The sequence below is a fragment of the Lagopus leucura genome, unplaced genomic scaffold, assembly GCF_019238085.1.
Source record: "Lagopus leucura isolate 7727_CA_CO unplaced genomic scaffold, USGS_WTPT01 Super-Scaffold_1, whole genome shotgun sequence".
Classification (NCBI taxonomy): Eukaryota; Metazoa; Chordata; class Aves; order Galliformes; family Phasianidae; genus Lagopus; species Lagopus leucura.
Genome location: NW_024962250.1, coordinates 13,836,265 through 13,861,845, shown reverse-complemented (window position 1 = coordinate 13,861,845; position 25,581 = coordinate 13,836,265). Strand labels below are relative to the sequence as shown.

Here is a 25,581-nt window from a genome sequence, read left to right as displayed (position 1 = left end):
TTTTTTGGGGGGTGAAGAAAGTCTCTATAAACAACTTAACTTGCTTGTAAGCTAAAATTGGATGGTCTTTTTTCCCCCATTCTGCAGACCTTTATATATTTAGGCGTTAGATGCTCGCAGCAAAATTCTTTATATAAATACACATACATGTGTATATGAATCATATGTATGAATCATGTAAGTCTTTGAACGTAATGTATTAATTACACGCACAGAAAAGAACCTATTTTTCATTATTTTGGGACATTTCAGGAAATCAGACTCTTTAAAATACAAGTTTGGTTGTCATGGTTTTATGATTTTTGGCTGTTGGTATTCCACATACTGCATGGAGTGCACTGGGGGTTAAAGAGTTAATGCTCCAGTTCTGGGCACCTGTCTGGAAGAGAAGAAGAACGGCTGCATTCCCTAGAAGGCTGCTTGCTGTTCTGTTATCATTCCTGCTCAGGGGGACACACAAAAGGCCTCGGTAGGTCACCTGATGTCCCTCTTTTCGATCATCAGGCTCTCGCTGCTGCTCGTCCCATCTGCACACCATTAATATAAGGCCTTCAGCTTTTTTGGACGCTCTCTCATTTTATTTGATGGTTAGCTCCAGTTCTAATTATACTGTACTGTATTGTATTATAGTGTGTTATCGTGCATTCTGATACCGTATTTAGTAAATCAGTTTGTTTCTCCTCAGATCGTTGGCACGTTTAATTATTTTGGGGTTGCCTGTTTCCCCTTTCTGGAGGCATGGATCTGTGGATCCCTCTGCCCTGTAGTCGCGGAACCGGGCCGAACCAGCCTGTAAAACACTGATATTGGTAATGGTTGTACCGCAAGTATTTCTGTACAGAAAAAATAGCTTTGTCCCCTTTTAATATTTCCTGTTCAGTCCTTATTGGCATAAGTACTTAAACTGTAGATCAGAAATACATTGCAAGAGATACCTTGGGGCTTATTTTTCTTGAAGTGCTGGGATACTCATTCATGCAGTAAACCATATTCAAATGTAGGGTAGAATCATATTTCTTCCTTGACAAAAAATGCAGTTTTATAACACACGTAGCATCAAATTCATGCTCAAAACTAAAATGTGTGATTTAATTAAAAATAAGTAAAATGTAAGAGAGAAGGTTACAGACTGTTTTTTTTCTGAGACTCTGGAAAAGAAATCTGGATGGAAAGAAGCAGTAGCTGTTTATTTTATGAAAATACTGAATGATGAAAATGGTCATTAGGTTGTAAAATCCAAGTAAGTTTCCATACGCTGCAAGTATAGGTGAGAACCAGCTAATGGATACTAGAAATATTAGATTTTAAGTAGCCATAACCAATTTTACTGTCAAACCCCATGTGTTCTGACTTACCCCCTCCAAAGGAGGGCTTCTGTACATGGGAGGGAGGGAGCAGCATTTCTGGCCGGAAGCCTGTTCTTGTTTAGATTTCAGTGGCAGAAGGCCTGACCTCTTTCTGCTTTCTTGTTCTCTTTTCTGTGTGATTTCATGGTGAATGACTCGCTTCATGATTAGTCTAAAATAAATCAGGAGTTGATTCATACTCTTATCCTGCCCCCGGCCCTCTAGCTAGATCACTGATTGCGAAGTTTCTAGAAGAATATAAATGTTGACTAAGGAATTATGTTGTCTGATTGTTTCTTTACAAGGAATCACACGTAAGCTCCAAGCAGAAGTGCAAACTCCTGAAGTAGCCCTGGTGAGAACATGAAACTAGATGGGAATGTTTGTGAGATCTTTTAGGATGGTTTCTTCTGAGTAGCAGTTATGGAAGTGCTCAGCCTCCAGAATGTGAATTTCTTGGTTGTGGGTTTTTTGAGGTGTTGATTCTTTTATTATTATTTTTATTTTCTGTTGGTTTTCTTGTTTGTTTAGTTGGGTTTTTTTTTTTTTTTTGCTTGTTTATTTTGTCACGTTTTTTTAACTAGCTGTTTTGCATTTATGGAAAACTAATTTCTTCTTTTGCATCTCTTCCAGTAATAGTTATGCACGAGTGAGAGCTGTGGTGATGACCCGAGATGACTCAAGTGGTGGATGGTTACCACTTGGAGGGGGTGGACTAAGCTGTGTCACAGTCTTCAAAGTCATTCCCCAGGAGGAGAATAGCTGTGCTGATTTTCTTATCCATGGAGAACGACTCAGGGATAAAACGGTAACGATTTACATCTGTTTAGTGACATAGAGCCTAAGAATAGATGCTTGCATATTGTTGCTTGTAGACTGGAAAGTAAATTTATAATCTCAATCTAATACTGTTACTGAATGCAGTTCATATGACTGTAGACCTACACATCCAACTGCTTACTTTAAGTAACAAGATACATTTCTAGAATTAAACAAAAAACCTTAGAACATAATTTTTCAGTGCAGATTTTCATCTGCTTGGGAAAACACTTGGGTTTTTTGTTTTTGTTTTTTTTTTTTTCTGGTGGAGGGTCAAAGTAAAATCTGTTTGTTAACCTGTTCATACATGCTATGTGTATTAGCACTGTTGTCAACACAGTTTGTTGAGAACATAAAGTCAGGAGGAATTGCTCAGTAGTGATTTGGTTTTTTTTGAGGAATTTGACTATGGCAAGTAAAAGGTCCCCTTTTGATGTAAAAAAAAAAAAAAAAAAAAAAAAAAAAAAAAAAAAAAACTTTTCTGTCTGGGAAGAAATCACAAACTTAGAGGATCCTATAATCCATCTGGTTTGATGGAACACATAGGCAGTATTTATTTATGAGCTGCAGTAAATTAAATAACTGCATTAAATAGCATCATGAAAGTCAGTCTCAGAGAAAGAAAACCAGCATAGAGTATCAGCTGTTGCTGCATGCAGATCTAGGGAAGACGAAATTGACTGGATAAGGCTTGTTTGTATACTTGTGTGACAAACAGTTTTCCAAAGGGGGAAAACACAAACTCTCTATCTTATTGCCTTCTATCCAAGACTTACTCTTTTCTGCCAATTTACAATTCCTAAAACTTAAGCTGTGTAGGCTTAAAAGGTAGGATTGCTTCTTACGCTGTAATGCTGATTCTTCTTAAGCATACCAGTTTCTCCCTTGAGGCAGGTCTGCTGAGTTTTCTGCCTTGACTGTGACTGCTGTAGGAAGAGAGCATATAAATAGAAATTCTGCTGACTCAGTTGTTTCAGCGAGGCGTAGTGCTATTAGCAGAGTACCCTGTGTTCCCGCAGAGCTATGTGCACCTGCAGTTCCTTCCTCACTTTGCAGTAGTTCCCTTTAGAACTTTTTTTAGATGTATTGAAGCTAGTTTTGAGCAGCTTAATTGCATTTAGAAGTACTTGACAATTTTCTGTTAATTCTTAATGCTTTCAGTGTTCACTGCTTGCCTTCAGAATCGAAGGGAAATAAAATGCTCAGAACTGAAAGCTGATTTGATGTTTCTCCCACATGCATACGAAAATGTTGCAGCCATCAGTGTCCCTGTTTGTGTTCTCTCTCCCAGTTCTGGGCAAACCTTGTTTCATTTCTACTTCTGGTAGAAGGCTTAAATGTCTCTGCACCTCTTCCTGTCCAAAAGCCAGTCTGTGTTACTATGAATGTGTTTCCAGACTTCTTTGGTCGTGAAAATGCACCTCCTCCCCCACAGTCCCCCAGGGTTGTTGGCTGCTGGTCTGTCAAGGCACAGTTTGATCTTACTGTAGTTTTAGGAGATTGCTGTTGGAAGTCAGCCACTCAAAAATACAGGATAAATAAGAAATGCAGTAAGAACACCTATCCACTTTGCACTGAATGAAGTTCAAGGACCTAACACATACAGACTTAAACTGTGGGGAAAAGTACTGTAGAACCAGCGATGATGATTTGGTAACAGAGTAAAGAGATGCACGTATTTCCTCAGGCTCCAAATAGTACAAAAGCTAATGTGTAATGAATTAACAGTGAACTTGCATGGTATGCAGCAAGACCCATGTTAGCATAAAAGAAGCAAGGTCCTACACCAAAATACATAAAGATATCATGAGGTCATGACACTTTCTCAAGGGGGCTGTAATAGAAATAGAAATTTTGTTGGATAAGTATCAGATCACTGATTCTAACATCATTCTGGGCTTATCTTTCTATGTAGGTGACTGTTTTATGTTTGTTCTTAGGGATATTCCTGAGGATTCGCTTTTCTAGCACAACTTTAAACTTTTTTTTAATGAAACCAAACAATTAATTTTCTAGTCTGTGTATCTTTGGCCGTGCATTATTATATCTCAGAATATAGGGAGGAAAAAAAAGACACGATGAAATGTAATTCTGTTTGATAAATATTTTTTTAAAACAACCATTTCTTAAAATTCCTCTTTTCAAGGAAAGAAAAAGCTTATCCTTACAGATGATCTTTTTTTTTTTTCTCTTCTGCTGTCATGTTACACACTTAAAATCTAGATTTGTAAAATTTTTTTTTTTTTATTTCCTCTGAGTGGCAACTTTTTCTTTTGTGAATTTCTCCACCTTCCAGAAAAGATATGAACATTCCCTTATCCTGTATTTTTTATGTATTTAAAAAAAAAAAAAAAAAAGCTATATGATGGAAATTTGAGCACTTTTCTGGGAGATGGGGAAATGCGAGCTCTGAAATAAATCAAGTTAGAGAGCAAATATGGTTCATATCTGTGGGTTTTGCCTTAGATGCGTGGTAATCGTAACACAAGTATAACAGTTCAGGCCTACATGCTATCTGCTATTTACGTGGATCTGATTGTAAAACAACTGGAAATTCATACTACGATACTCCAGCTGCCTCTTCAGTGACTGTACTCAAAATGAATGAAAAAGCTTTCTTCTTTCTTCTTGTTAATTGACCTTAGTTGCTTTGTCTTCGTGTGTTGCATCTGACACTACTGACAACTGCAATTCCATTCTAAAATGCCAAATCTCTCCATGTCTGTTATAGCATACATGGGCTCACAATCAAGGCTGTAGGTCTTAATCTTTCAGCTCTATAAATCAAGTGTTTTGGGACTGAACATCAGAGTATTGGGGTTCCTTGTTGCTGTGGCCCTGAGGTTTTTCCTCATCATTTCTTTATATCCTTGAGAGTTAGATTACTGTCAGTACTGTTAGGAACCAACTTCAGTCAGCATGTAGAAGATAACAAAATTTGTGTGGTATGTAGCTGTTTAAAACATTTCATGGGGTTGACAAAAAGCATTCTTGTCAACTGAGAAAGAAATCAAAGTGGTGGCACCATTGAAGTAATTTAGGAGAGGGAATGCTCCCTGCTGGTTTACCCAGTGTGTTTAGATCTGTGTTGGAATGTAAAGTCTTCACAAAATACCCTTGATATAGTTACACGTTTCCTCCTTTATTATACCCACCTTCCTAGATCTGGCTCCAGCCAGTCTGCTGGGAGCGATTGCTCTCCCTTCTAACCTGGTCACTCCACTACTCTGTTTTAAGGTGTTTACAGTAGCTCCCTTCTATCTTAGTAACAGCAGTGTTAAACATACATTATGCTCAAGCTTACAGGTTTTTAGACTTTGGGGAATCATACGTTCTGGAATGAAAGTTCTAATAGACCTCCATAATCTATCTTATGTTCTTCTCCAGTCCTTTACTAGGTGAGTTTTTTCTGAAGAATGTGCCTCATATGTTTTGGATCATCAGTCAGGATGAAAAAGTTTAACATTTTTCTTCTGAACAGCAGATAACTGTGTAAACGGAGATAACTAATAATCTGTGTTAACTCCTTCTGGAGCAGGTGTTCATTGAGATACTGGAGAGAAATCAGCCTTGTGGTTTTTTCTGTTGAGATTTTGGATGAAACTGCATCCAATAGAGTGTGGGAGTAGCTGGTGTTTAATATGGCAGAGAAACCCTAGCAGTCATCCCAGGCCTAGTAAATGAGATGACATGAGAAGTCATCCTTTGAACTGTTTTTCTTCTTCAGAGGAAGCAAGATAAAAATAATCAAAAGGAAGAAGAGATGATCATTGAATACACTGTAGACCCGCAGAGTGATTTTTGTTGCCTCATTGCATATTAGGGAGTTTTTAGGCAGAAAAAACAAAAAAGTAAAAAACCATTTTGGATGGAATTCAGAGCAGAGTAAAAAGGTTTTAGTGTAGAAAGGGTTTGTGTGTGTGGAAAAAAATACCAGCCTTCTAGAAACAGGGATTAGAGGCCGTAAAATGCAAGAGGTGATGATCAGTAGTGGGCTCCGGTCTGGGTGGAATAAGTCATGAAGAGCAGGAGGAAAAAAAAAAAATCTACTTGCCTATGTAATAATTTGTTAAGTAGAGGAGGGTATGTAAGACAGAATTCTTTTTTTAAACTTAGCTATTTTTCTGTTACATCTATGATTAACCTCCTTTTTCCACGTGCCCAAAGAAATCTTCCATTTTTTTCCTCTTCAAAAACTGCGTGCATAACAAAATTAAAAATTAATATTCTGAAAGTAATGTAAAAATAATGAAGTGTTAACATTTCCTTGCCCACATTACCCTGTGTAGGTTTTCAGAATTTAATAGTAAAGTAGAGATACGGGTTATCTTGCAGTTTATTTGTTTATATCTAGTGATACAGGGACAGGTGAATGCACACCCCTTCACACTTGCTTGTTCATCTTGAACTATTTGTCAGAAAATATTCAATGCATTGATGATTACATTCAAAAATGGTTGAATTGATGGAAATGAGTAAATTAAATATGCAAACATATTTTTAAAGTTAGTTAACTTAAAGTGGAAAAATGATGTACAGGGAGTGATTTTAATTAATAAACAATGTGTATGTGTATCTAAAATGGTTTCAAAGGCAAATAGTTATATATTCTTATCTGTCTTACTGAGAGGAAACTTCCTGAGAGCAGTGTAAAATTAGTTCAGCACTCAAAAAACTTTTAGAGTAATAATACAACTGAAATTCCCAGTGATACTGTAATATTGTATATTAAAAACCATTTTTCTGCTAATGTTTTTTCATTTGCAGAACTACTAGTATGTGTGTACTGACATATGCTTGTTGGGGGATGAGAATCTCACAGGGAAAATGCGGTCAGTACACAGTATCCTGAACCTGTACCACTGTATCAGTTACTGTACCAGTAACTGTTAGTGAATAATTTGGCCATAATGGAAACTAATGTAAAATTGCCTACTTATAATTGGAAGAAGTTTAAACAAAGGCTTTTATCTGCTCTTTTGATGCATATTTTCAGGTGGTTCAGAAGGCTGCATTTTGTTCATAAGTTCTCTGTTAGTCACTGATATCTTTTTCCTCCTGTCTTATTTCTGTAAGGTGGTCTTGGAATGCACATTAAAGAAGGACCTAGTTTACAACAAAGTTACTCCAACTTTTTACCACTGGAAGATTGATGACAAAAAGTTTGGCCTCACATTTCAGAGTCCTGCTGATGCAAGAGCATTTGACAGAGGTATTCGGAGAGCAGTGGAGGATATTTCTCAAGGTATCTATTCAGATGAAGGGGTTAAGTTTTCTTATGTGTTTAATAAGAGGTGATATGCAAAGTACTTCAATACGGTATCAACGCTAAAAAAGATGTGGATAGGTCAATACCAAGTTGAGACTGTCAGAGTTTTAAAAAAAGCATTTTGAAAGTGCTGTTCATTCAAGTGTCTTTAATTGTTTCACCAACACTAATAAGGTAATTCCCTAAACCAAAAGCATTGCCATTTTTTTTCTCTTTAAGGAGATACTGGAATAAGCCACATCTGTCTTCTCAGAAGCTCATGGCTTCTGTCGTCTTAAACTCTGAACTTGAATGTTTTAAGAAATTATGTGATAATAACTTCAATCCATGCTCTAACTTCTCAGCTGTTAGTAAACAGAGTAGTGTGGCAGACAGATTTAGATGGGACTTCAGAAGAATTTTCTGTAACAGTAATATACCTAATTGGTTCCAGAGATTCACTGATCTCATGGAAACTAGTGAACAAACTGAAGCTCATAAAGCCTCAGTGTTGAAATTGAAAATGTAATGAATGTATTGCTAGATGGAAGGAGGGGAGAAGGGGAGAAAATAAATTTCTATTGAGTGGGAAGAATGTCTCTTTAAGGTTTGTGGGGGTCTTTTTGTTTGTTTTATTGTTCTTGTTTTTTAAGAAATAAAGTAAATCAAACGGAGAAAATAAAATATTCTGTGCTTAGCTGCAAATTTAGTTTTTTTAATGTAGGTTATCATATTAGCAAAGAGAAGAAACATGTTTCTGAAGGAAAATTCTTTTTGTCATACTAGAGTGGCTTCTGAACTGAGTTGATTTTTGCAATAGAAATAATAGGGATGTTAGTCATTTTTTCTCTTATTGTCTCACAGTTCCAGTTTCTGCTGCTTTATAACAGAAGAACATAGCACAACATGCATTCATGCTAACCAAATATAATCTGCCCTTAATTTTTAAAGCAAGAATGCATTCCCTTCATTCTTATTTACAGTGAATGGTGTCAACAAGATAAGAGTGTGATGAGGTACACTTAGTAATAAAATCACGTCAGTAATGAATGATACATAATAAAATCAACTTGAAATGCAGTGATCAACTGCTTAAAAAAATATACAAGTCTGCTTCCCACAGCTGGGTTATTGAAGGACGATGTGAACTACTGGAAGCAATAAACAGTGAATTAAAAAAAATTCTTTTTTAACAATTTTTTAAAACTTTTTTGTAGGCTATCCACCCTCTCAAAATGATGTTGAAGTGGCAGAAGACTGCTTTCAAGTGAGTATTTTAATTTTTATATAAACTATGCAGTTACTTTTAGAAGAAAATGTTTGAACAACTTTCACTAGTGAGAATAAACAAAATAAGTGCAACAAGAAAACTAAATTGAATGTTATAAAATAAGTTCCAGAACAGTTATCTGGAAGACTTAAGTTATTTTCTGTCCTAAACTCAGTAAAGAGTATTTAATCGATAGAATGGTTAATCACCCTAAGTTAAAAATATCACTTCTAGGTTATATGACCTCTTTGAAATAGTGGGAAAATTACTTTTATTTAGAAGAATATTTTTAGGGGTCAAGATGTTCTTTTTCTTTTACACGCACACTCTACTCTTTTCTAGATTTTACTTTGCAGTGATACACACTTCCAACAGTGAAAGGCTGGAAAGATTCAGAGATAATGGTAAAAAAAATCTTGTCCAAACAAAGGCAAAAATTCAGATAATTAGAAAATAAAAGCTAGTAATAAGAACAGAGTACATATATGCAATAAATAAGTTTAACACAACTGGGTAAAAAAACACCAGTGTCTATTAGTGCTTGTCATCTTTTTTGTTTACAGTTGGAGGGAAAGCAGTGTCTTAATTCACACACACATTCACTTTTCAGAGTGCAGATATTTAATGTACAGCTGTTAGACAAACAAGTTGACTCAGGGATCTTAGCAACTATTCAGAAAACCGATAGTATGAAAGTTTGCTTGAGGATGGAGTTTTGCCATTTATGCAACATTAAAGTCTTTGTTAGCATGTACAGGTGCAGTGTACTCTGTAACAAAAAATCAAGAAAGTTAGTAGCCTATTTTACAGAATCAAATTGTGGTATGAGGAAGTCGAGTGTTTTGAAAGGATGCTGCAATGCAGTGGTAATGCAGAAGTGTCTCCTGCTTTCCTTCCATTTAATAGTGGAAGAAGGAAATTTGTGTAAGAGTTGGCCTCTCAACCACCTGTTGTTGCTCTTTATTTGCAGTGCTTTATCTTACAGTATTTAAAATTGCTTTGAAGTTGGATGTTTTGGATTTAAAGTAAAAATGAAGTCTTTATATAGTAGAGGAGATGTGGGCCAAAGCTAATGCAATCCTTAATAAGCTTTAAAAGGCTTGTTTAAACAGGCTTTATTGCAAAGATTAATAATTGAGCAATTTCTGCAGGCCTAATGAGATTAGAGGAAACTAATTACTTCTTGATTATGGTGCCTAGCTGTTACGTTTCTATATAAGGATGTCAAAATTGAAGCAAATATCTTTGATTCTATGTATTTGCAAAGTTTGTTTTCTAGTAAGTGAGGAAAAGAAGTAAATAAGCATAATCTGTTATGCATATTACAGATACAGTCCTTCTTCGATACAAACTGCTGGCAAAATTCTCTTTTTACATTCTGCTCAGGAAAATGTACTTTATGAATTCCCTATAGCACACATTGCCTAATTATACATTCATGCTCTGGGTAAATAAGATTTACCTGTTTTCTAGAGGCCAGAAAGCTGTCAAATTTCTCTTAGCATATCTCTGCATACCATGGTGAAATAAATGTTAATAGAATTACTTTCCTACTAGAATACTGGAAGGAGGGCGAGGAAATGTAGGGAATGTTGAACCCACCCTGATGTAGCTATGCTTCATGTAAATAAAATTTATATATCAATAACTAGTTCATAACTGCAGCTTTATGAATGTCAGTGTAGAAGTGGTGGGTTTTTTTTGTTTGTTTGTTTGTTTTTTTAGCAACAACAGATAGAGTCATCAAGAACAAAATCCTAGAAATAGCCAAATAGTGATCATTCTCTTCATAGTGATTAATTCCTTTCCTTATCCTGTTTTTATTTGGCTTTTTGTTTGTTTTGGTTTTTTGTTTGTTTGATTTTGTTTTTTTAATTTAAAAGACTGGTAAGACCATTTGATTTAATGTATGGATGGATGTGGGGAGTCATGCTGGCTTGTCCCACCTCCCCATACGTGCTCACACACATACAGTTTGAAGGGGTAATGATTTATTTTGTCCTGTTTTATTAAATGATCTGTTCTCCCAAGTATCTAATAGCATTTTTGGTGGTGTCCTATTAAAATTTTTGAGTTACATTTATGCAAGGCCATTTTAGAGCATGGGCAGAATTTTAAAGAAAAGATTGACACTTGTATATAAACATCCCAGCTGCCCTTATATCTACTAAGTTTCATCAGAACAAACTTCCAAACACTGGATTCATCTCCTCTATTTGATTAAAAATATTTAGTAGTCATAATGCATATTAAGTACTCCACAATAGCAGAGTATCAAAAAGGTTATTGTTAGCAAACTTATTTCTGTCTACACTCTGTAGTAACTACCAGATATGTTGATATTCTTCAGCATCATTCCTTTCTTCATTAGTTAGTATGGAAAATAAAGTCCCAAGGATGTCATCAATATGATTTCAAAACTTGAGTTTTAATAGGTCCTTCTCAATTACACCGTCTGCTATCAAAGTGTTTTGCCTTGGCTGTTCTAGTCGTCTTCTAATCATCTAGGAATCCTATACTTCATGGGTACACTTGAAATAGGAACATAGTATAAACTACGTATTGAATTTCTTTAACAGTGATTCTAGCTATTTTTTATTACTTTTTTTTAAGCCAAGATGATTAGTGATGAACAAAGCAAAACAGGTTCCATTAATTGTTTTACTACCTGGTTATAATCCACACTAAAGGAAGCAAATAAAATGATTCAAATAAGATCAAAACACGTAGCCTTCTGATCTAGTCAGCAGCGCCTACCTGTAATGAATATTGACACATTTTACAGATGTGGCAGGTGGAAACATAGGCTGCCCTAAACTTGTTCATGAAGTTCTTAATTTTTTATTGGAAAACTGAACTCCTGTCTTGCTAGGAATTCCTATCTAGGCTAGCATTTTGCTTGAGTCACTAAATACTTTTTAATATACTTTAAATAAAATCTTGCAGAGAAGCTGACCTTTTCAATGACAATCAGATCTGTCATTGAAGAAGACATAGTTTCATAGTAGCTTCCAAGATGCTCAGTTGACAAAGAACATTGAAAGCTTAGCATCAAAATACTGTAATTTGCAGGTATTGATACTCACTCTTAAAGGTTGCTTAAATGATTAAAATTTATATATACTATATGCAAACTGTTCACATCATTAAAAAACCCTCAGTGTTAGCAGATAAATTTGAAATAGAAACACACAAATGAGTTAATGTAGAGTTTTCTGATTTCCTGTAGCGTTTGTAAATAAATCCTCTGAATGTATATGCATTTGGATGGAAATATATACTGAGAATTTGTCCTAGTAGGAGATTTGGATTTTTTTGGTACAAATCCAGCTATTTTGAATCCAGTAGACAAGCAGCTTGTTTAAGTCAGTTTGCTTGTTTGTTCAGAGATTGGCTCAGATTCTTGTTCTCTCGAAGCACAAACTTTTTGCTCTAAAACTGATTGGGCTTAACAGCAACAAGAAGAAAGCAATCATTGGGATCTTTCTTTTTTTTTTTTTCCTTAGGAGTAAATCTAAATGTGATCTATAGTTCATGCCTTTAAAAATACTTTTGTTGAGGTTTTGAAATTTAAAATGCATAAGTCTTTTGAGAACTGAAAAATACAGCAGATTGAGTCTATTTGTCAGTTTTTGTTGAGCCAGACATTGATGTTATTTAGAGGCTATCAACACATTTTAAGAGTTTTGAAGTAATGAGAAGTGAAGCACTTCTGCTTCCGAGTTTCTTACTACTTGATGCAGAAGAAAGCTGAAGTCAGATAAATTAAGGTGGGATCTTCTTGGGTTTGTTTGTTGTTTTTTTTTTGTTATTATTATTTGTTTGTTTAAGTTGGCTTTCAGAAATAGATATGAAGGGGAGAAGGCCTGAAACTTATAAACACAGTTTAAGAGATTTTGTTGCAGGCAATGGCAACATAAATGGTTGACATATCTCATCATAAATACACTAAGTAGTGAGCATTCAGTGTATTTTGTCCGGAGACAAAGGTTTGAACAAGCTTCATTTTACAGAAGTAATTTGGCATTGTAAGTTGTAAAGAAATGTGGAATGATTTATGCTTGACACTGTTGTCTGTATAGAGAAAAACATGTGACATGACTAAGCACTGAAGATAAGCAATATTCAGTGTATATTATTTAACTGCATGGAAGTAATGTAGTATCAATTCATTATTAAAGTAAAACGTAATAATAAACGAGCCGATTTTATTTATGTTTATTAGGCCTTTGTGGTGTAGTATTCAAAACAGACAATTTTTTTTTTCTTGACAATATCCATGACCACGCATTTACATCTCCATCCCTCTCTTACTCCCTCAGAGTTACACTTGGTATCTTAATTTATTCATTTCTTTGTTGGAATTCCTAATAATCTTTGCTATGTTTTATATATTCTAGTAGAACATCCTTGCAAGAAATATGTCAAATGCCTGACTTTTTACTTCAGACTGAGACTAATTTACGTAATATCTCAGTTCACGTCAGAAGTACATACCTGGTTGTAGTAGAATTTCTTGCCAACTATGGAAGTATTTGCTCCATCAGTCATAGGAGTAGCTAAAGCAGAAGGAAGTTATTTGAGTGGTTTTGAAACCCGTATCATTTATTCACAATTAAGAATTACAGACAAAAATGTAAACTCCTTTGCGGTGGTTACCATCAAACAGCAGATTTTCAGGCCTCATGGGAAGTAAATACAAGAGCTGGGATGCAGCGGAAGTGTGGTCTCTCAGACATCCTTCTGTGTAATCATTAAACTTAGAGCAGAACATTTTTAACAATGTTTGCAGAACAATGTTGAATTCTCTCCCGGACTTAACTCTGGCAAGCTGGGAGAAGTAAGGAGAGAAAACTTGGAGAAGAAAAGCTCAGTCTGGTTTTCATTTTCTCTACAGCTGTCATCTGGCTTTGAATTCTGCTGGAGAGCTACAGCTGGAGTCATTTTATTGCTTTACCCAGCATTCTGTGCCTGCGCGCACAGAAATGTTTTAGTAGTCTTGGAAAAAAAAATTCAGAGTATCTCTTAGCAACCATAGGACAGTAATTATTATACCAGCAGCTGGGAGCAAACCAGATTTCCGTTATGCATTAAAAACTGGCGTAGGTTACTCTACAGATGATACTGAATAACCTATGCCAGTACCGTACTTTGCAGGCGGTGGTTAAAGGATATTGAATGTGGGCGATGTAATTGCTTTGGGCAGTAGAAAAAGGGAACGCGTGCATCTGTGTTTGTGTGTAATATTTAATATAGCAAACTTAGTTCTTCTGGAAAAGTTAACATTTGTGTTTCACTTGAATGCATTTTCAATACAATAGTGTTTTTGTTTCTAGGACTTCTCCCTTCAGGTCATCAGAGTTTCCATGGCAGATAGGGGTTTCAGGTGTTTATAACCTTGTCATAAAATGTTACACTGGAGCAGGATGCATCTGTCCAAAGCAGCCCTTTTTGATACTAGTAGATGAGCTTTAGCTGTATTTAAACTACCACCTTGATTATAAATGCAGTGGGTATTTATCTGTCATTTCATTAGTTTTGCATGATGAGCGATTATAGGCTAATGGTGATCAATAGCCTACTTACTCACTTTTCATCTTTGTTGAGACTCAGGAGCTAGGCTATACCAGTGTCTGGGTTGGTAGGCTGAGTGCTGGTCTTTCTCAACGGTTGTCTTGCAAGTTCTTAGAGTTCCTACCATACAAAGTTCAAATACCTTTATCTCCTGCCACCCCTACATTTGTCCTTGAAGTAGGTTGGGATGCTGGAATTAAGCAAAAGCATTTCAATGTACTTGCTGCATATAGGGCACAGAAGCTTGCTTTATGGTCCTTATTTCATACATCACTAAATGGCACTATTAACACTTTAATAGATGATTGGTGACTACATCTTTTATAGGGAGACTGTGTGTCATCTGTAGGGGCAGAAAGCAATGCAGGGTGTTCCAAAGCAGACCCAGGGCTGGCATATGTACAGGTATCTCTTTTCCTGGAAACGATGGAGTAGCAGTTCTTGAATCTCCCACCCTAGACCACACAAACTGATGGTAGCTGTGGGGGTTCTCAACCCATTTTAAGGTTAGGTAGTGGTTTGTGATGTTGTTTATGTCACTGGGCAATGTACCTTCAAGAGTATGTCCTGCTGGCAAGGTATTTGATACCGCACTAATACTTGATGCTCATTTACTCTTAAAATAAATATACATCTTTGAAATCTAACACTTGCTAGTCATTTTAACATTGTTTTCTACTCCATTCCCAGCAGTATTTGACGAGAAAATAGAAGGCTGATGGCTTAGTAGTGTTGTGGTGCTCAAGGACCATACAAGTGCTTCTTTTTGTAGATTTGACTGTCTTCAGTATTTTTTAGCTGAACTTCAACCTTATTGAACTCCTGTCTTTCCTTTCATGGAGTATATTTCACTGGTATTAATTAAAGTTGATAATGAATTGACTACTTAATTTAAGTGTTTTTTCCACTCAGAGACCTTCAGAGTGTTATGTAAGTTCTTAGTGGCGGTTTTCTTTCTCACAACATTAGTAACAGAGTAGCTGCTTTGACTTAATCTGAGTGTATTTTAATTTGATGCATGAAGCTTTTATGTATCTCAGGTGCTCACGAAATTCCAGAGCAAGTTTCTTAATTATTTTGATAAATGAAAGCTAACAATTCAGTGTTAGCATTTAGCCTGCCAAAATTTCAGGTACTGAAAACTACTTCCTTGGTAATTTTCTGCAGTATTTTTTTTATTGTTTGCTTCATTCATGTTTTCTTGATGCATACAAATCCTTATAAAAAATCTTTATAGCTAAATGGAAATATTGCTGGAAGCAGGATGATGCCAGAATTTTCTCAGATCTATCAAGTGATGGCAGCTAACTTTGCAGCATCTTTCAGTGCAAACAAAACATACAGCACTTTTTTTTTTTTAGCAACTTAATGAGATTTCTATCAAGATGCTCCACTGTATCTCAAGCATATCCCACTCAGCTTAAAGAATGGGAAGCATTTGCTTCTCTCTTCTTCTCAGAAAATTGGATCATCTTACAAGCCAATGTTCCACCCAAACATACTTCTTCTTCCTCATTCTGAGTAGCATACGTTCTGTAGATATATCATTATACACTACCACATGGTGTCAGTTTTGTATCAAATTGCCTAATGTAACCTTAATTTTAAAAAGACAGCCATTAGCTGTTTAATACACACTTGCTGTAATTAGATATTTTAATTGAGCCTGTATATGGTAACACTGATTTTTCTCTTCCTTTCCAGCAGATCTGTTAAGCAGTCTTGCTTCTTTACTTACTAAAAATTCTGACTAGCTTTTGCCTTATTAGTCTTAATTTTTCTTTCCTACAATTCTGTATTTGTAAATACTGGCAGCCTTGTGGGTAGTTAGGGAAAGCATTATCTTGGGGCTTGGGTTAACCCCTCCTACGCTAAAGAAGTTCCTTGTATCGGATTTGGCAAACGAGTTAAAGGCCTGTATCTCTGGCTCCCAGTTGTGTATGCTCTGCAGAAAATGAACTCTTCATTTCCAAAGCTGACTCATCGTTAAGAAATGTATTTATACGTACTTACAAATGTGTATTTTGAAATGCTTGTGTTTATAGATGTCTCTAGCAAATTGTATAGAATTTTACTGCTTTTATGTATAACCTTGTGTATTGAGGAGCGGTTTTTGTGTAATTGCAAAATCATTTCAAGAATGTTCTTGTTTGCTCCAGAGTACTCAAGAAAATACATCAGGTTCATTAATGAAAGATCACCTTTTCCAACACGAAACCGTAGTAACCAGTGAACTTTACAATACTTCAAACGTAAGGCCTTCAGCACTTGAGGATTTCAACACCAGGAGAGCCTGTTTTCCTAGCCAACCTAGCCAGGTAAGTTCATCAACGAAAGCAGTTCTTACTTTGCTTGCTGTATTGCTGGCATGCAATGCGGCTTCTGACAAGAGAGCATTTTCATTCTGAGTCCTTGTTTGTAGCGTTATATTGTGGACTTCTTGAAATTATCATCATAAATTTTGCAGTTGAAACATACAGCATTATTATCACAGAATCATAGAAGTAAAGCATTGTGAAGATACAGTGCAGCAGACTATGTGAATAGGTCTTTCACTGTCTTTGAACTCATATTTCTGTATCATAGACTTTGCCGCTTTGAGCTGCTATCTAAATTGTTTAGAAAATGTAAACTGGCCGTTGTCTCAATCTTGTTTATATGTGTACCAATACTGTTTTGATTAGAAATATTTAAAGGTATTGTGAAAATGGGTGCTTAGGATGCATTGCACAGTGGGACAGTTGTGAATATTTTTAGTGAAACTTTGTTCATGCTAGCTGCCTGCTAAATATTCTATTTCAGTACAGAAAGGGAGGTAGTCTGTTGGTTACACGTGAAAGGTAATAAGCACTTTGCAGACATTCTTAAGAGAAATAAACAATAATGTGAGGAAGGCTTCAAGTCCTGAGTTGTAAAGAAAAATGCAGCAGCTTAAATTGCCTTTTGTTCTAAGAGCGTATTAAACTAGTACTAATTAAAGATTGAGTAGGTCCTATCTGATATAAAATTGACATGAAAATGCTAGAAGTCACTTCTTGTGCACTGAATTGTTGGTGATTCCACAGAAATTTAAGTAGATAAATATTCTTTAAAATATTTTTCTCATTGTAGCACTACCTGCATCCAACATACTGTGCTTTTTGTGTAGTCTTGTTGTGCACTTTTTAGAACATAGGTGAGTCAACAAAACTTCACATTCTGTACATGCAAACACTGCTCTTGCTGCTGAGCTCCACGCATGGTGGCCATGTAGCACAGCAGATTTTGAGGTAAATAACAGTTTTGTTTCAATTATGTATAAAAATGTTTGAACACTTTCTGTGCTCCTAAGTCAAATAACAAGAATGTGCTGAAACTAAAGAGGTTATTGATAGCAATTGAATTCCTTTCACATGATACTGTCACAATGTTATTTAAAAAAAAAAAAAAAAAAAAAAAGGAAAACCATCTCCTTCACCTCCTTATCTTCTGGTGTGTATTTAACTTAGCTTAAATGTAACTCTTTGCAATGTTACTTTTAGCTACGATTGTCTTCCTATTGTAGAGTTTCTACTGGAGCAATCAGGTGCATCTGTTCGAAGGGAGTCAGGGAAGGCTGCAGTACTGAGCAAGTGCCATGCCTTGCTTGCAGTTGTAACCCTTCAAGTAAGGTGCAGTACTGGAAAATTGAGCCATGTCAATAAAGATTTTCTGCCTCATTTCCAGTTGGCTAATTATGTTTGCAATGAGATTCTCTGTGGGGTTCATTTGTTGTATTATTATTCCTCGCTTCCTGCTTCAGATGTTACACAGAGGTTTCACCTCTACTAAGATATTACTGTGAATATCAAAAGACTAGATGCATAATTTTCGTTGCATTTAGGTGGTATTTATGCCTAATGAAATCTGGGCTGTATAATGTTATTCAGTTTCTATGTATGTCTTGCTTTCGTATATAGGTCCCATTAAACACCCAATATGAAAGAATTCTATAAATAAAGCTTTTCCAATGTTTGTTTTCCTGTTCACTTGTTTTTTTTTCAGTGTTTATCACTTGCTTTCTTAAAGATTTCCTAGTATCAGCTACGTGTTGGGCTTTTAAGTGTTTTTTTTAAGTGTGTACATATAAAACAAATAGAAAACAAAGATTGAGAAGTCAGATTTTATAGTTGTTGGTATTTACTGTAACAGCAATTCTGGGAGAAGGGAGATAGGAGTGAAGGTTATGATTTGGGGTTTTAGCTTTTGAACAGTGAGTTTTAATGTCTTAAAAGCATGCTTAGTACTCTATTTGAACAGTGAGGTAAGGATCCTTGTACCTGTAACATATGGAATTGTAATGATGCTTTTAGTACTTTTCCCCTTGAATTTATGCTTGTAACAGCTTGAAAAAGGCAGTTATCCATAGCTATTACTGATGCTAAAGCAATACGCTGTTTCTCCTCTTTTGAACACTGTAGAACTTAGCAATCTGTATTTACAAGCAAAAGGTTGAATTAACTGCTTGCACTGGGGACTGGGAATGTGTGGAAGAGCAGGGGCATCAGCTGAATGGGATGGAGTCTTTTTGCACAGCATGTCCTCTAGACCTTGTGGATGTCCAACTAAATGACTTGGAGCCAAGACAAATAATTGTTCTCACTAGCATACTGCAGTTGAAGCTCATAGGGCAGAGCAGCTTGTATTACGGTTCTGTAATACATGTCACACAAGGATTCCTGAGCAGGCTATGGATATGCCGACTTCTAATTGTGTGAGAATATTTTAAGAAGCTATTCTCTCCACTTCTGCCTTCTGCCCCAGAACTGGAACGCGTTTCAATGTAGTAGGAGCAAAGATGCTTGCAAAGTGAAATAGAAATGTTAACTTAAAGCATCTTCTTCAGACATGCATTGTTTCACATGGCAACAACATTAGGAATCATCAGTTTGCTCAGTACTAGTAAGATGGTATGTACTCTCAAAGCAATGACATGGGTAACAGAGATACCCTCAGTAATTTCTGATTCTGGGAGAATTTTTAAGACTGGTGCATTAGGAAGTGATTTTGCTGTCTTTTTGATGAGGTATTTTGCAGTTGACAGGAAGGACAAAAAGCTCCAAATCTAATTTCACTTCTGTTATATTCTGTCTCTGATTATAATAGCCCTACAGCATAGGAAAATAATTGCCTGTCTGGGACATACTGACACTTTTCTTTTACTGCTGGACTCTCTGCTGTTTTCAAAGTTCCTTCTGTACATGTGCTGTATTTGCATTCTGTCACTATTTGCACGTTTTCTTAAAAATCACTTCTGATTCCAGTAGCATCGAATGGTGGTCTGCTGTATTACACTCGTTTCTCAGTTCTGCAGTATTTCTAATCTGCCATCTTAAACAACTTTTTCATTGCAAGACAGAGTCTAAACAAGAAGTCTGATCTGTTTCTGTGCTGTTTTGCTTTATATTTAGCATGTTCTTTGTTATTTGCCCACTAAGGTAAACATTCTGAATTATGGCCTGTTCCGTTAACTTTAAAAGTTCTCATGAGTTTGTCTACTGGCGTCCTAAACTGACCACTTTCAGTAACGTACGGTATGATAGCTAAGGGTGAGATGCGTTTAGAAGCTGCTGATACTGAATACAAGAAATTTGTCTGATAGCACTATTGAACTACTGAATTCAAAATTGAATAATATTGAATAAAATATTATTCTTACACATGGCAAAATCTGGAACACAGCTTTGTGTAATCAATATTTAATACTATCATAGCAGAACTGGAGGAAATTTGAAAACTCAGAGCAAGAGTGAGGGCTATGCAAAGCTCCTCCTAGATAACATGAGTGACACAGCACGAGTTCATCTGGAAGTTAATCCTGGAGGTTGCCACTGATACATGAGACTGGCAAAGTGACATAACGCGTCATTGATCTGTGGAATTAATTGCCACTGTGAGATGTTAAATCCAAATTTTGAGCCTATTCTGAAGTATGGTGTGAAGTTTTTATGTGGATACCAACATGTCCAGAGTCCTTGTGAGACATAAAGCGTTGGAAGGGAATATGAAACCTTATTGTGCTTGTATTATGAAGAAGTCTGTAAATGGTATTGGTAAGAGAAGGAGGTGAAAAACCTATTTACATGCAGCAAGAAAAAAAATCCCACGCTCTTAATTGTGTGCATTATATGTGAACATAAATTTGAGACTTAACAACAGTAAACTAACCTCACTTTGTCATTTCAGGTCCCACTGAAGCCGATCAGACACGTTAGTTTTCAAGATGAAGATGAAATCGTTAGAATAAACCCTCGTGATATTTTGATACGTCGTTATGCAGACTACAGGCATCCTGACATGTGGAAGAACGACCTGGAGAGGGATGACGCAGACTCAAATATACCATTTTCTAAATCAGACAGTAAAAAATCTGACTATTTATACCCGTGTGGGGATGGAACTAAGTTGAATTCCCTGAAAGACTCAAAGAGTTCTGTGGTATTTAAAACTCAACCCTCCTCATCAAAATTTAAAAACTCCAAAAGAAGAAAAGAGGATGGTGAGCGTTCCCGCTGTATATACTGCCAGGAAAGGTTTAATCATGAAGATAACGGCAGAGGAAAATGTCAGGATGCTCCAGATCCTATTAAAAGATGTATCTACCAAGTTAGTTGCATGCTTTGCGCAGAGAGCATGCTGTATCACTGCATGTCAGACTCGGAAGGAGACTTTTCTGATCCTTGCTCGTGTGACACTAGCGATGACAAGTTCTGCTTACGCTGGTTAGCACTGGTAGCGCTGTCATTCATTGCTCCATGTATGTGCTGCTACCTCCCCTTGAGAGCATGCCATCACTGCGGTGAGGCGTGTGGGTGCTGTGGAGGGAAGCATAAAGCTGCAGGATGAATCAGTCTTGTGCCAAACAGAGCTGAAAATCTTTGTTTCCAGGAAGCATCTAACTTGGATTTGTGGAAGCTTTTTGGCGAGCCGAAGGGAATCTTCTTTCACGTAAGAGATGCTCGACGATGTGGAAGAGGCAACAGGACTTGTCAGACCTTGGCATTTTACAAGTGCTAGCCACGCCTAACTGTTTCCTTTGAGCACGTGGCGTTTGTTGCGAGTTGTGAAGGAGATTTTGCAAAGGAAAGCCTGTTCTTATTATTGGCTATAAAATGAGCATATAAACTATGATTATACTAAAAGGGATTAACTTTTGCCACTTTGTACATTCATGGTTTAGGTGAGGGGGCTCTTTTAAAAGGATTAAAACTTACCTGAGGGGAAATTTTAACTAAAAGTGCACTAGTGACAGTTGATTTAAGATTAAGAAAAGTTAATACTCGGCAAATGAGAAATGAAACTGATTTTAAGTGCAACTAAATCACTTATTAATAGTTTTTTGGAAGCAACTTTATGTATAAATAACAAATGTTTATATTTAACTAAATGTGTAAGGTACGAATTATTACATGTTAAACTTCCCTTCCCTCTGGTCTAGTAGGTATGGACCATATCTACTGTCACATTCCATTGTAGTACTTTAAATATTTAATTAGTTAATTTAGTTGCATTTTTATTCCAGATGGACAAATTGATATTTTCAGTCCTGTTTCCCTTCAGCTACAGTTTGTGTTGAGTTGTATCCATACATTCTGATAATCTAAAAACTTCTAAAATATTAATTATTCTAGTCTTGAGTGACCAATATTTTTTTTTAAGCACAGATGTAATTGTCTAAAATGTTCTTGTTAGAACATAACATTTATTTTTATATATAAATGACTTTGTTTTCAACATAATAGCAAAAAGGAAGCTGTTTCTGTTGCTCAACCAGCAAGTTGTTTTCTTTTGGGGCATCCTCCAAAAAATACTTTATTACATATACAGATGTTCATTAAGCAAAAGGTACATTAAGGCAGTTGTAACGAGTTGTCATCAGTGTTCTTGTTTATCTTTCTGTTAAACTAGGATCCTGTTCAACTGTTTATCGAGTACTATGATTAAAACAAAAGATTAATAACAAAAGTGAAATTGTTTTCATTATTTTGAATTGCAGCTTCTTCCTACTTCAACATGCAAGAACAAAACCACTGGTTTTGAACAAAGGAAAGGCAAAGAAGACTTGAGAAATAAGCCCAGGCAAAATTGGAAGTGAACTTAATGAAGTGAATTTGGAGGGAGGCTGGGGAGTGGGATGGAGGAGTGCGTGTATGCACACATGGTGCTGTGCGTATTTGTTACGGCTTTATATTCACCAAGTGTTTAACTTTCAGAAAAGAATTAAGCAATTAACCATTAGAGAATTTTTAAAACATATTTTGCTCTGCCGTGAAGTAAGAAGCGTTTGCTTCTCATTAAAAATATGTAAAACAATAAAATAATTATTTGGTAGGGTAGGTGCCGAATTGCTGCTGCAGCTGGAGTGGGGCGGACAGACCGTCCTCAGAGTATCCCATGTTAAACAAAAGTAATTAAGTTGAAAAGATGCACGTTAACTTTTCTCACCCTATGTATTTTTCAGTATCGTTTGTGTCGGTCAGTGCCCTTAGTTTTCTTTTGTAGCCCAGCATTAAAGGAAGGAAACATGTATCACATCATTTGTCTGTAAAATACTTTTTATAAGGAAACATTTATATTTATATTATGGCTTGAATTGACCACATTATGTACATAGCTCATCCCAAAGTATTATTTCACATTGAAAAGAAGAAATGTTATTGATAACTGTAGAAGCTATGAAAGAGCTTCCAGTTTTGTAATGAGTTGATAGGATGAATATGATGCTGTAGCAGCAGTCTTGCTTTTTACTGTTAATGCATTTGCTGCTGTTCTGGTTGATTGTCATGCTTCACACGTTTTCAGCTGAACTTGGTTTCCTGGAATAGACTGTTAACCTTAAAAAAAAAAAAAAAAAAAAAAAAAAAAAAAAAGATAAAATGTAAAATAGTAATGTCTGTCTTGTGAATGGGATGCATTTCGTATGTTTCAGTGCTAGGTTCCTAACTCAAGGTGAAGAGAGGTGTGAACGACCTAAGAACAGAATTCGCTGGCTGTATAGGTAAATACTGTAGAATCCTACTCTGTATATACTGCAGAAGGAAATGAATTTAACAGTTTCCTCTGAGCACTAGTACTGTATTTTATATGAAGCATATATGCTTTAATATTTTTACTGAATGTGTGCACTAATATTCTCATTTTGCATTTAACTGCTTTGCTAAAATGTTTTCGTCATTTTGCCTTCCCTTTTAAAGACTTGTTCCATCTGAAAAATGTTGGTGACATTTCAGTGTTTGCTTTCCTTCTTGTGATGGAACATGCAGCCTGCATGCCCGTCCTGAGATTAGTGAAGAGAAGTGCAGAAGTACAGTTACATAAGGGTTGCTTTTTATTAGGATGCACGCATACTTTTTTCTCTCGTGGTGCTAGGGATCCTTTTCACGCTTGCAGTTACGAGTAGCAAAAGGTAGACTCAGATCAAACCCTTTCCAAAATGGGTTCTTAAATCTGCACGTCTTTTGTTTTTGACAGCAAGTAAAATCTGTTCTCTTCTGAGCTGTTTTCTTAAGCTGTTTGGGAAAAGACAAATTCCTTCCCCAGCCTTGACCCCCCTCTCCCTGGGCATCAGAGCTGGAGCTTGCCAGGCATGCGGCAGCGGAGCTTTGTGTTGCTCGGAGGGGAGACCCGAGCCTTGGGAAACCGTCGGTGCATACTAAGTCCCTCGCTCACTGAGAGCCTCAGTTACCGTGAAAATTGAACGTTTCCTATTGAAAGGAAGCTGGGGCAGCCGATTGACAGCGGCGCTCGAGCGCCATCTGCTGGGGGAGAGAGTGCTCGGGCTTCACTCCCGCGGCTCCGGCCTCGCCGTCACGTAACGCGCTTTGGAGCGGCGTTACGGCTGCGGAAAGAGTTTGTGAGCGCGAATGTACGCAATGGAAGCATGGCATCGTGCAGGGATTCTTTGTCTCATCGTGCCTCTTAAATTTTACTGTTAGTGTTAACTGAAAATTATTAAAATGCCTTAGTCGTACGTTCTGTTAGGCTGTCATAGTTACTTTATTGCATGAAAGTACAAAAATGAGGAATGGAACAACTTCTTCGGGTGATGTCGTTAGGTGTGAGAGATTCCTGTGTAAAGTAAAGGCACATGGGTATTCCTGCAGAAGAAATCTGGCTTTTTGGCTTGTGATGCCAATGGAGCCCAAATAGACACAGGTGTGCCTGCGCACCTCCACGTGCACTGCAGTGGTTTGGAGGGCTACTCCCACAGCTGCGTGCAAGATTGAAGCAATATTCTGAAAATCTACAATTACTATGGTAACTGCTTAGAGTAAGCAGCAGCAAAGGATGGCACAAACTTCAGCTGCCTTCCCAGAGCTTATGTAAGGGATGCTGCAAGCAGGCTTAACCCAGCTCCTCTAGGAAAACAAAGTCTTCAGAAGAATGTCTTAATTTTGTGTGTTGGGATATCACATTCCCTTTTCTGTTATGTTCTCTTCAGAACGTTCTGTTCATGTGTACCTGGAGGATAATGCTCAACTCTTGATTAAATAATGCACATAGGTTCATATTAGACTTCAAATCTTTTTACAGCGTATGACAGTATACAACCAGCACAGTAATACATTTATCTCAATAGAGTGAAGGTCGCAGCTGGCAGCAAAATACTAGATTTTAAAAGATGCTTTACGGTACTCTTAGTGCAGCAGTGGGGTGGATAAAACTTCCCCTCAGTGCATTGACAAATACGAGGAAGGGTGGGCTTGAGGAGCAAGGCAGTGTTTGATCTTTGTTTGTTTGTTTTCCTGAAATCTCTTTCTTGATTGCAAAATTCATGGTTAGGTGAAGAAATTGAAGCGTTTGTTGAAGGAACAGCCTTCATCTTTGAGGCTCTGATATAATCTGTACAGAATTTTCTCCTTTTGCTTGGTGCTGTTTGCTTTCCACCCTTATGACCTCGAAGTGCCTCACATGTATATTGTCTCCATTAAACCTCAACTGCTATTTCTTTCTGCTAATTGGTATATCGTTGCATTAACTCATCCCATAGGTTTTTCCTTTTCTGTCAATGAATACAGCTCGTTACTTTGAGTATATAATGTAAATATGCCCTTAAATTTGTAACAGATTTGTTACATCATATCCTTGTAAGTTGACATGGCAGATGACACATTAAAAATTGTTTAAATGTGATTTTTTTCCTGTAATTACCTGATTAAAAGTGTCTTGAAATGAAACAGCTGACACGTTGTTCCATTCTGTGTGGGGATTATTCAGAACAGTGCCTATGAAGTCCAGTGTTACAGCACAAGAACAGAATAAAAAGATTTAAATCCAGGTAACACTTGGTCACAGTGTTCTGTGCA

At 36.6% G+C, this 25,581-nt stretch overlaps 1 protein-coding gene across 1 annotated transcript in view; it reads left to right on the top strand.

The window, feature by feature from the left end:
* The window catches only part of SPRED1 (sprouty related EVH1 domain containing 1), a 54,271-nt gene extending 32,031 nt beyond the window's left edge, over positions 1–22,240 (top strand). Inside the window, exons 2-6 of the mRNA XM_042867713.1 lie at positions 1,980–2,154; positions 7,242–7,410; positions 8,631–8,680; positions 16,417–16,575; positions 20,462–22,240. Of these exons, the coding sequence (XP_042723647.1) occupies positions 1,980–2,154; positions 7,242–7,410; positions 8,631–8,680; positions 16,417–16,575; positions 20,462–21,121 (1,213 nt within the window). The 3' untranslated portion in view covers positions 21,122–22,240. The remainder of the gene's footprint in view (positions 1–1,979; positions 2,155–7,241; positions 7,411–8,630; positions 8,681–16,416; positions 16,576–20,461) is intronic.
* The last annotated feature ends 3,341 nt before the right edge of the window (positions 22,241–25,581 follow it).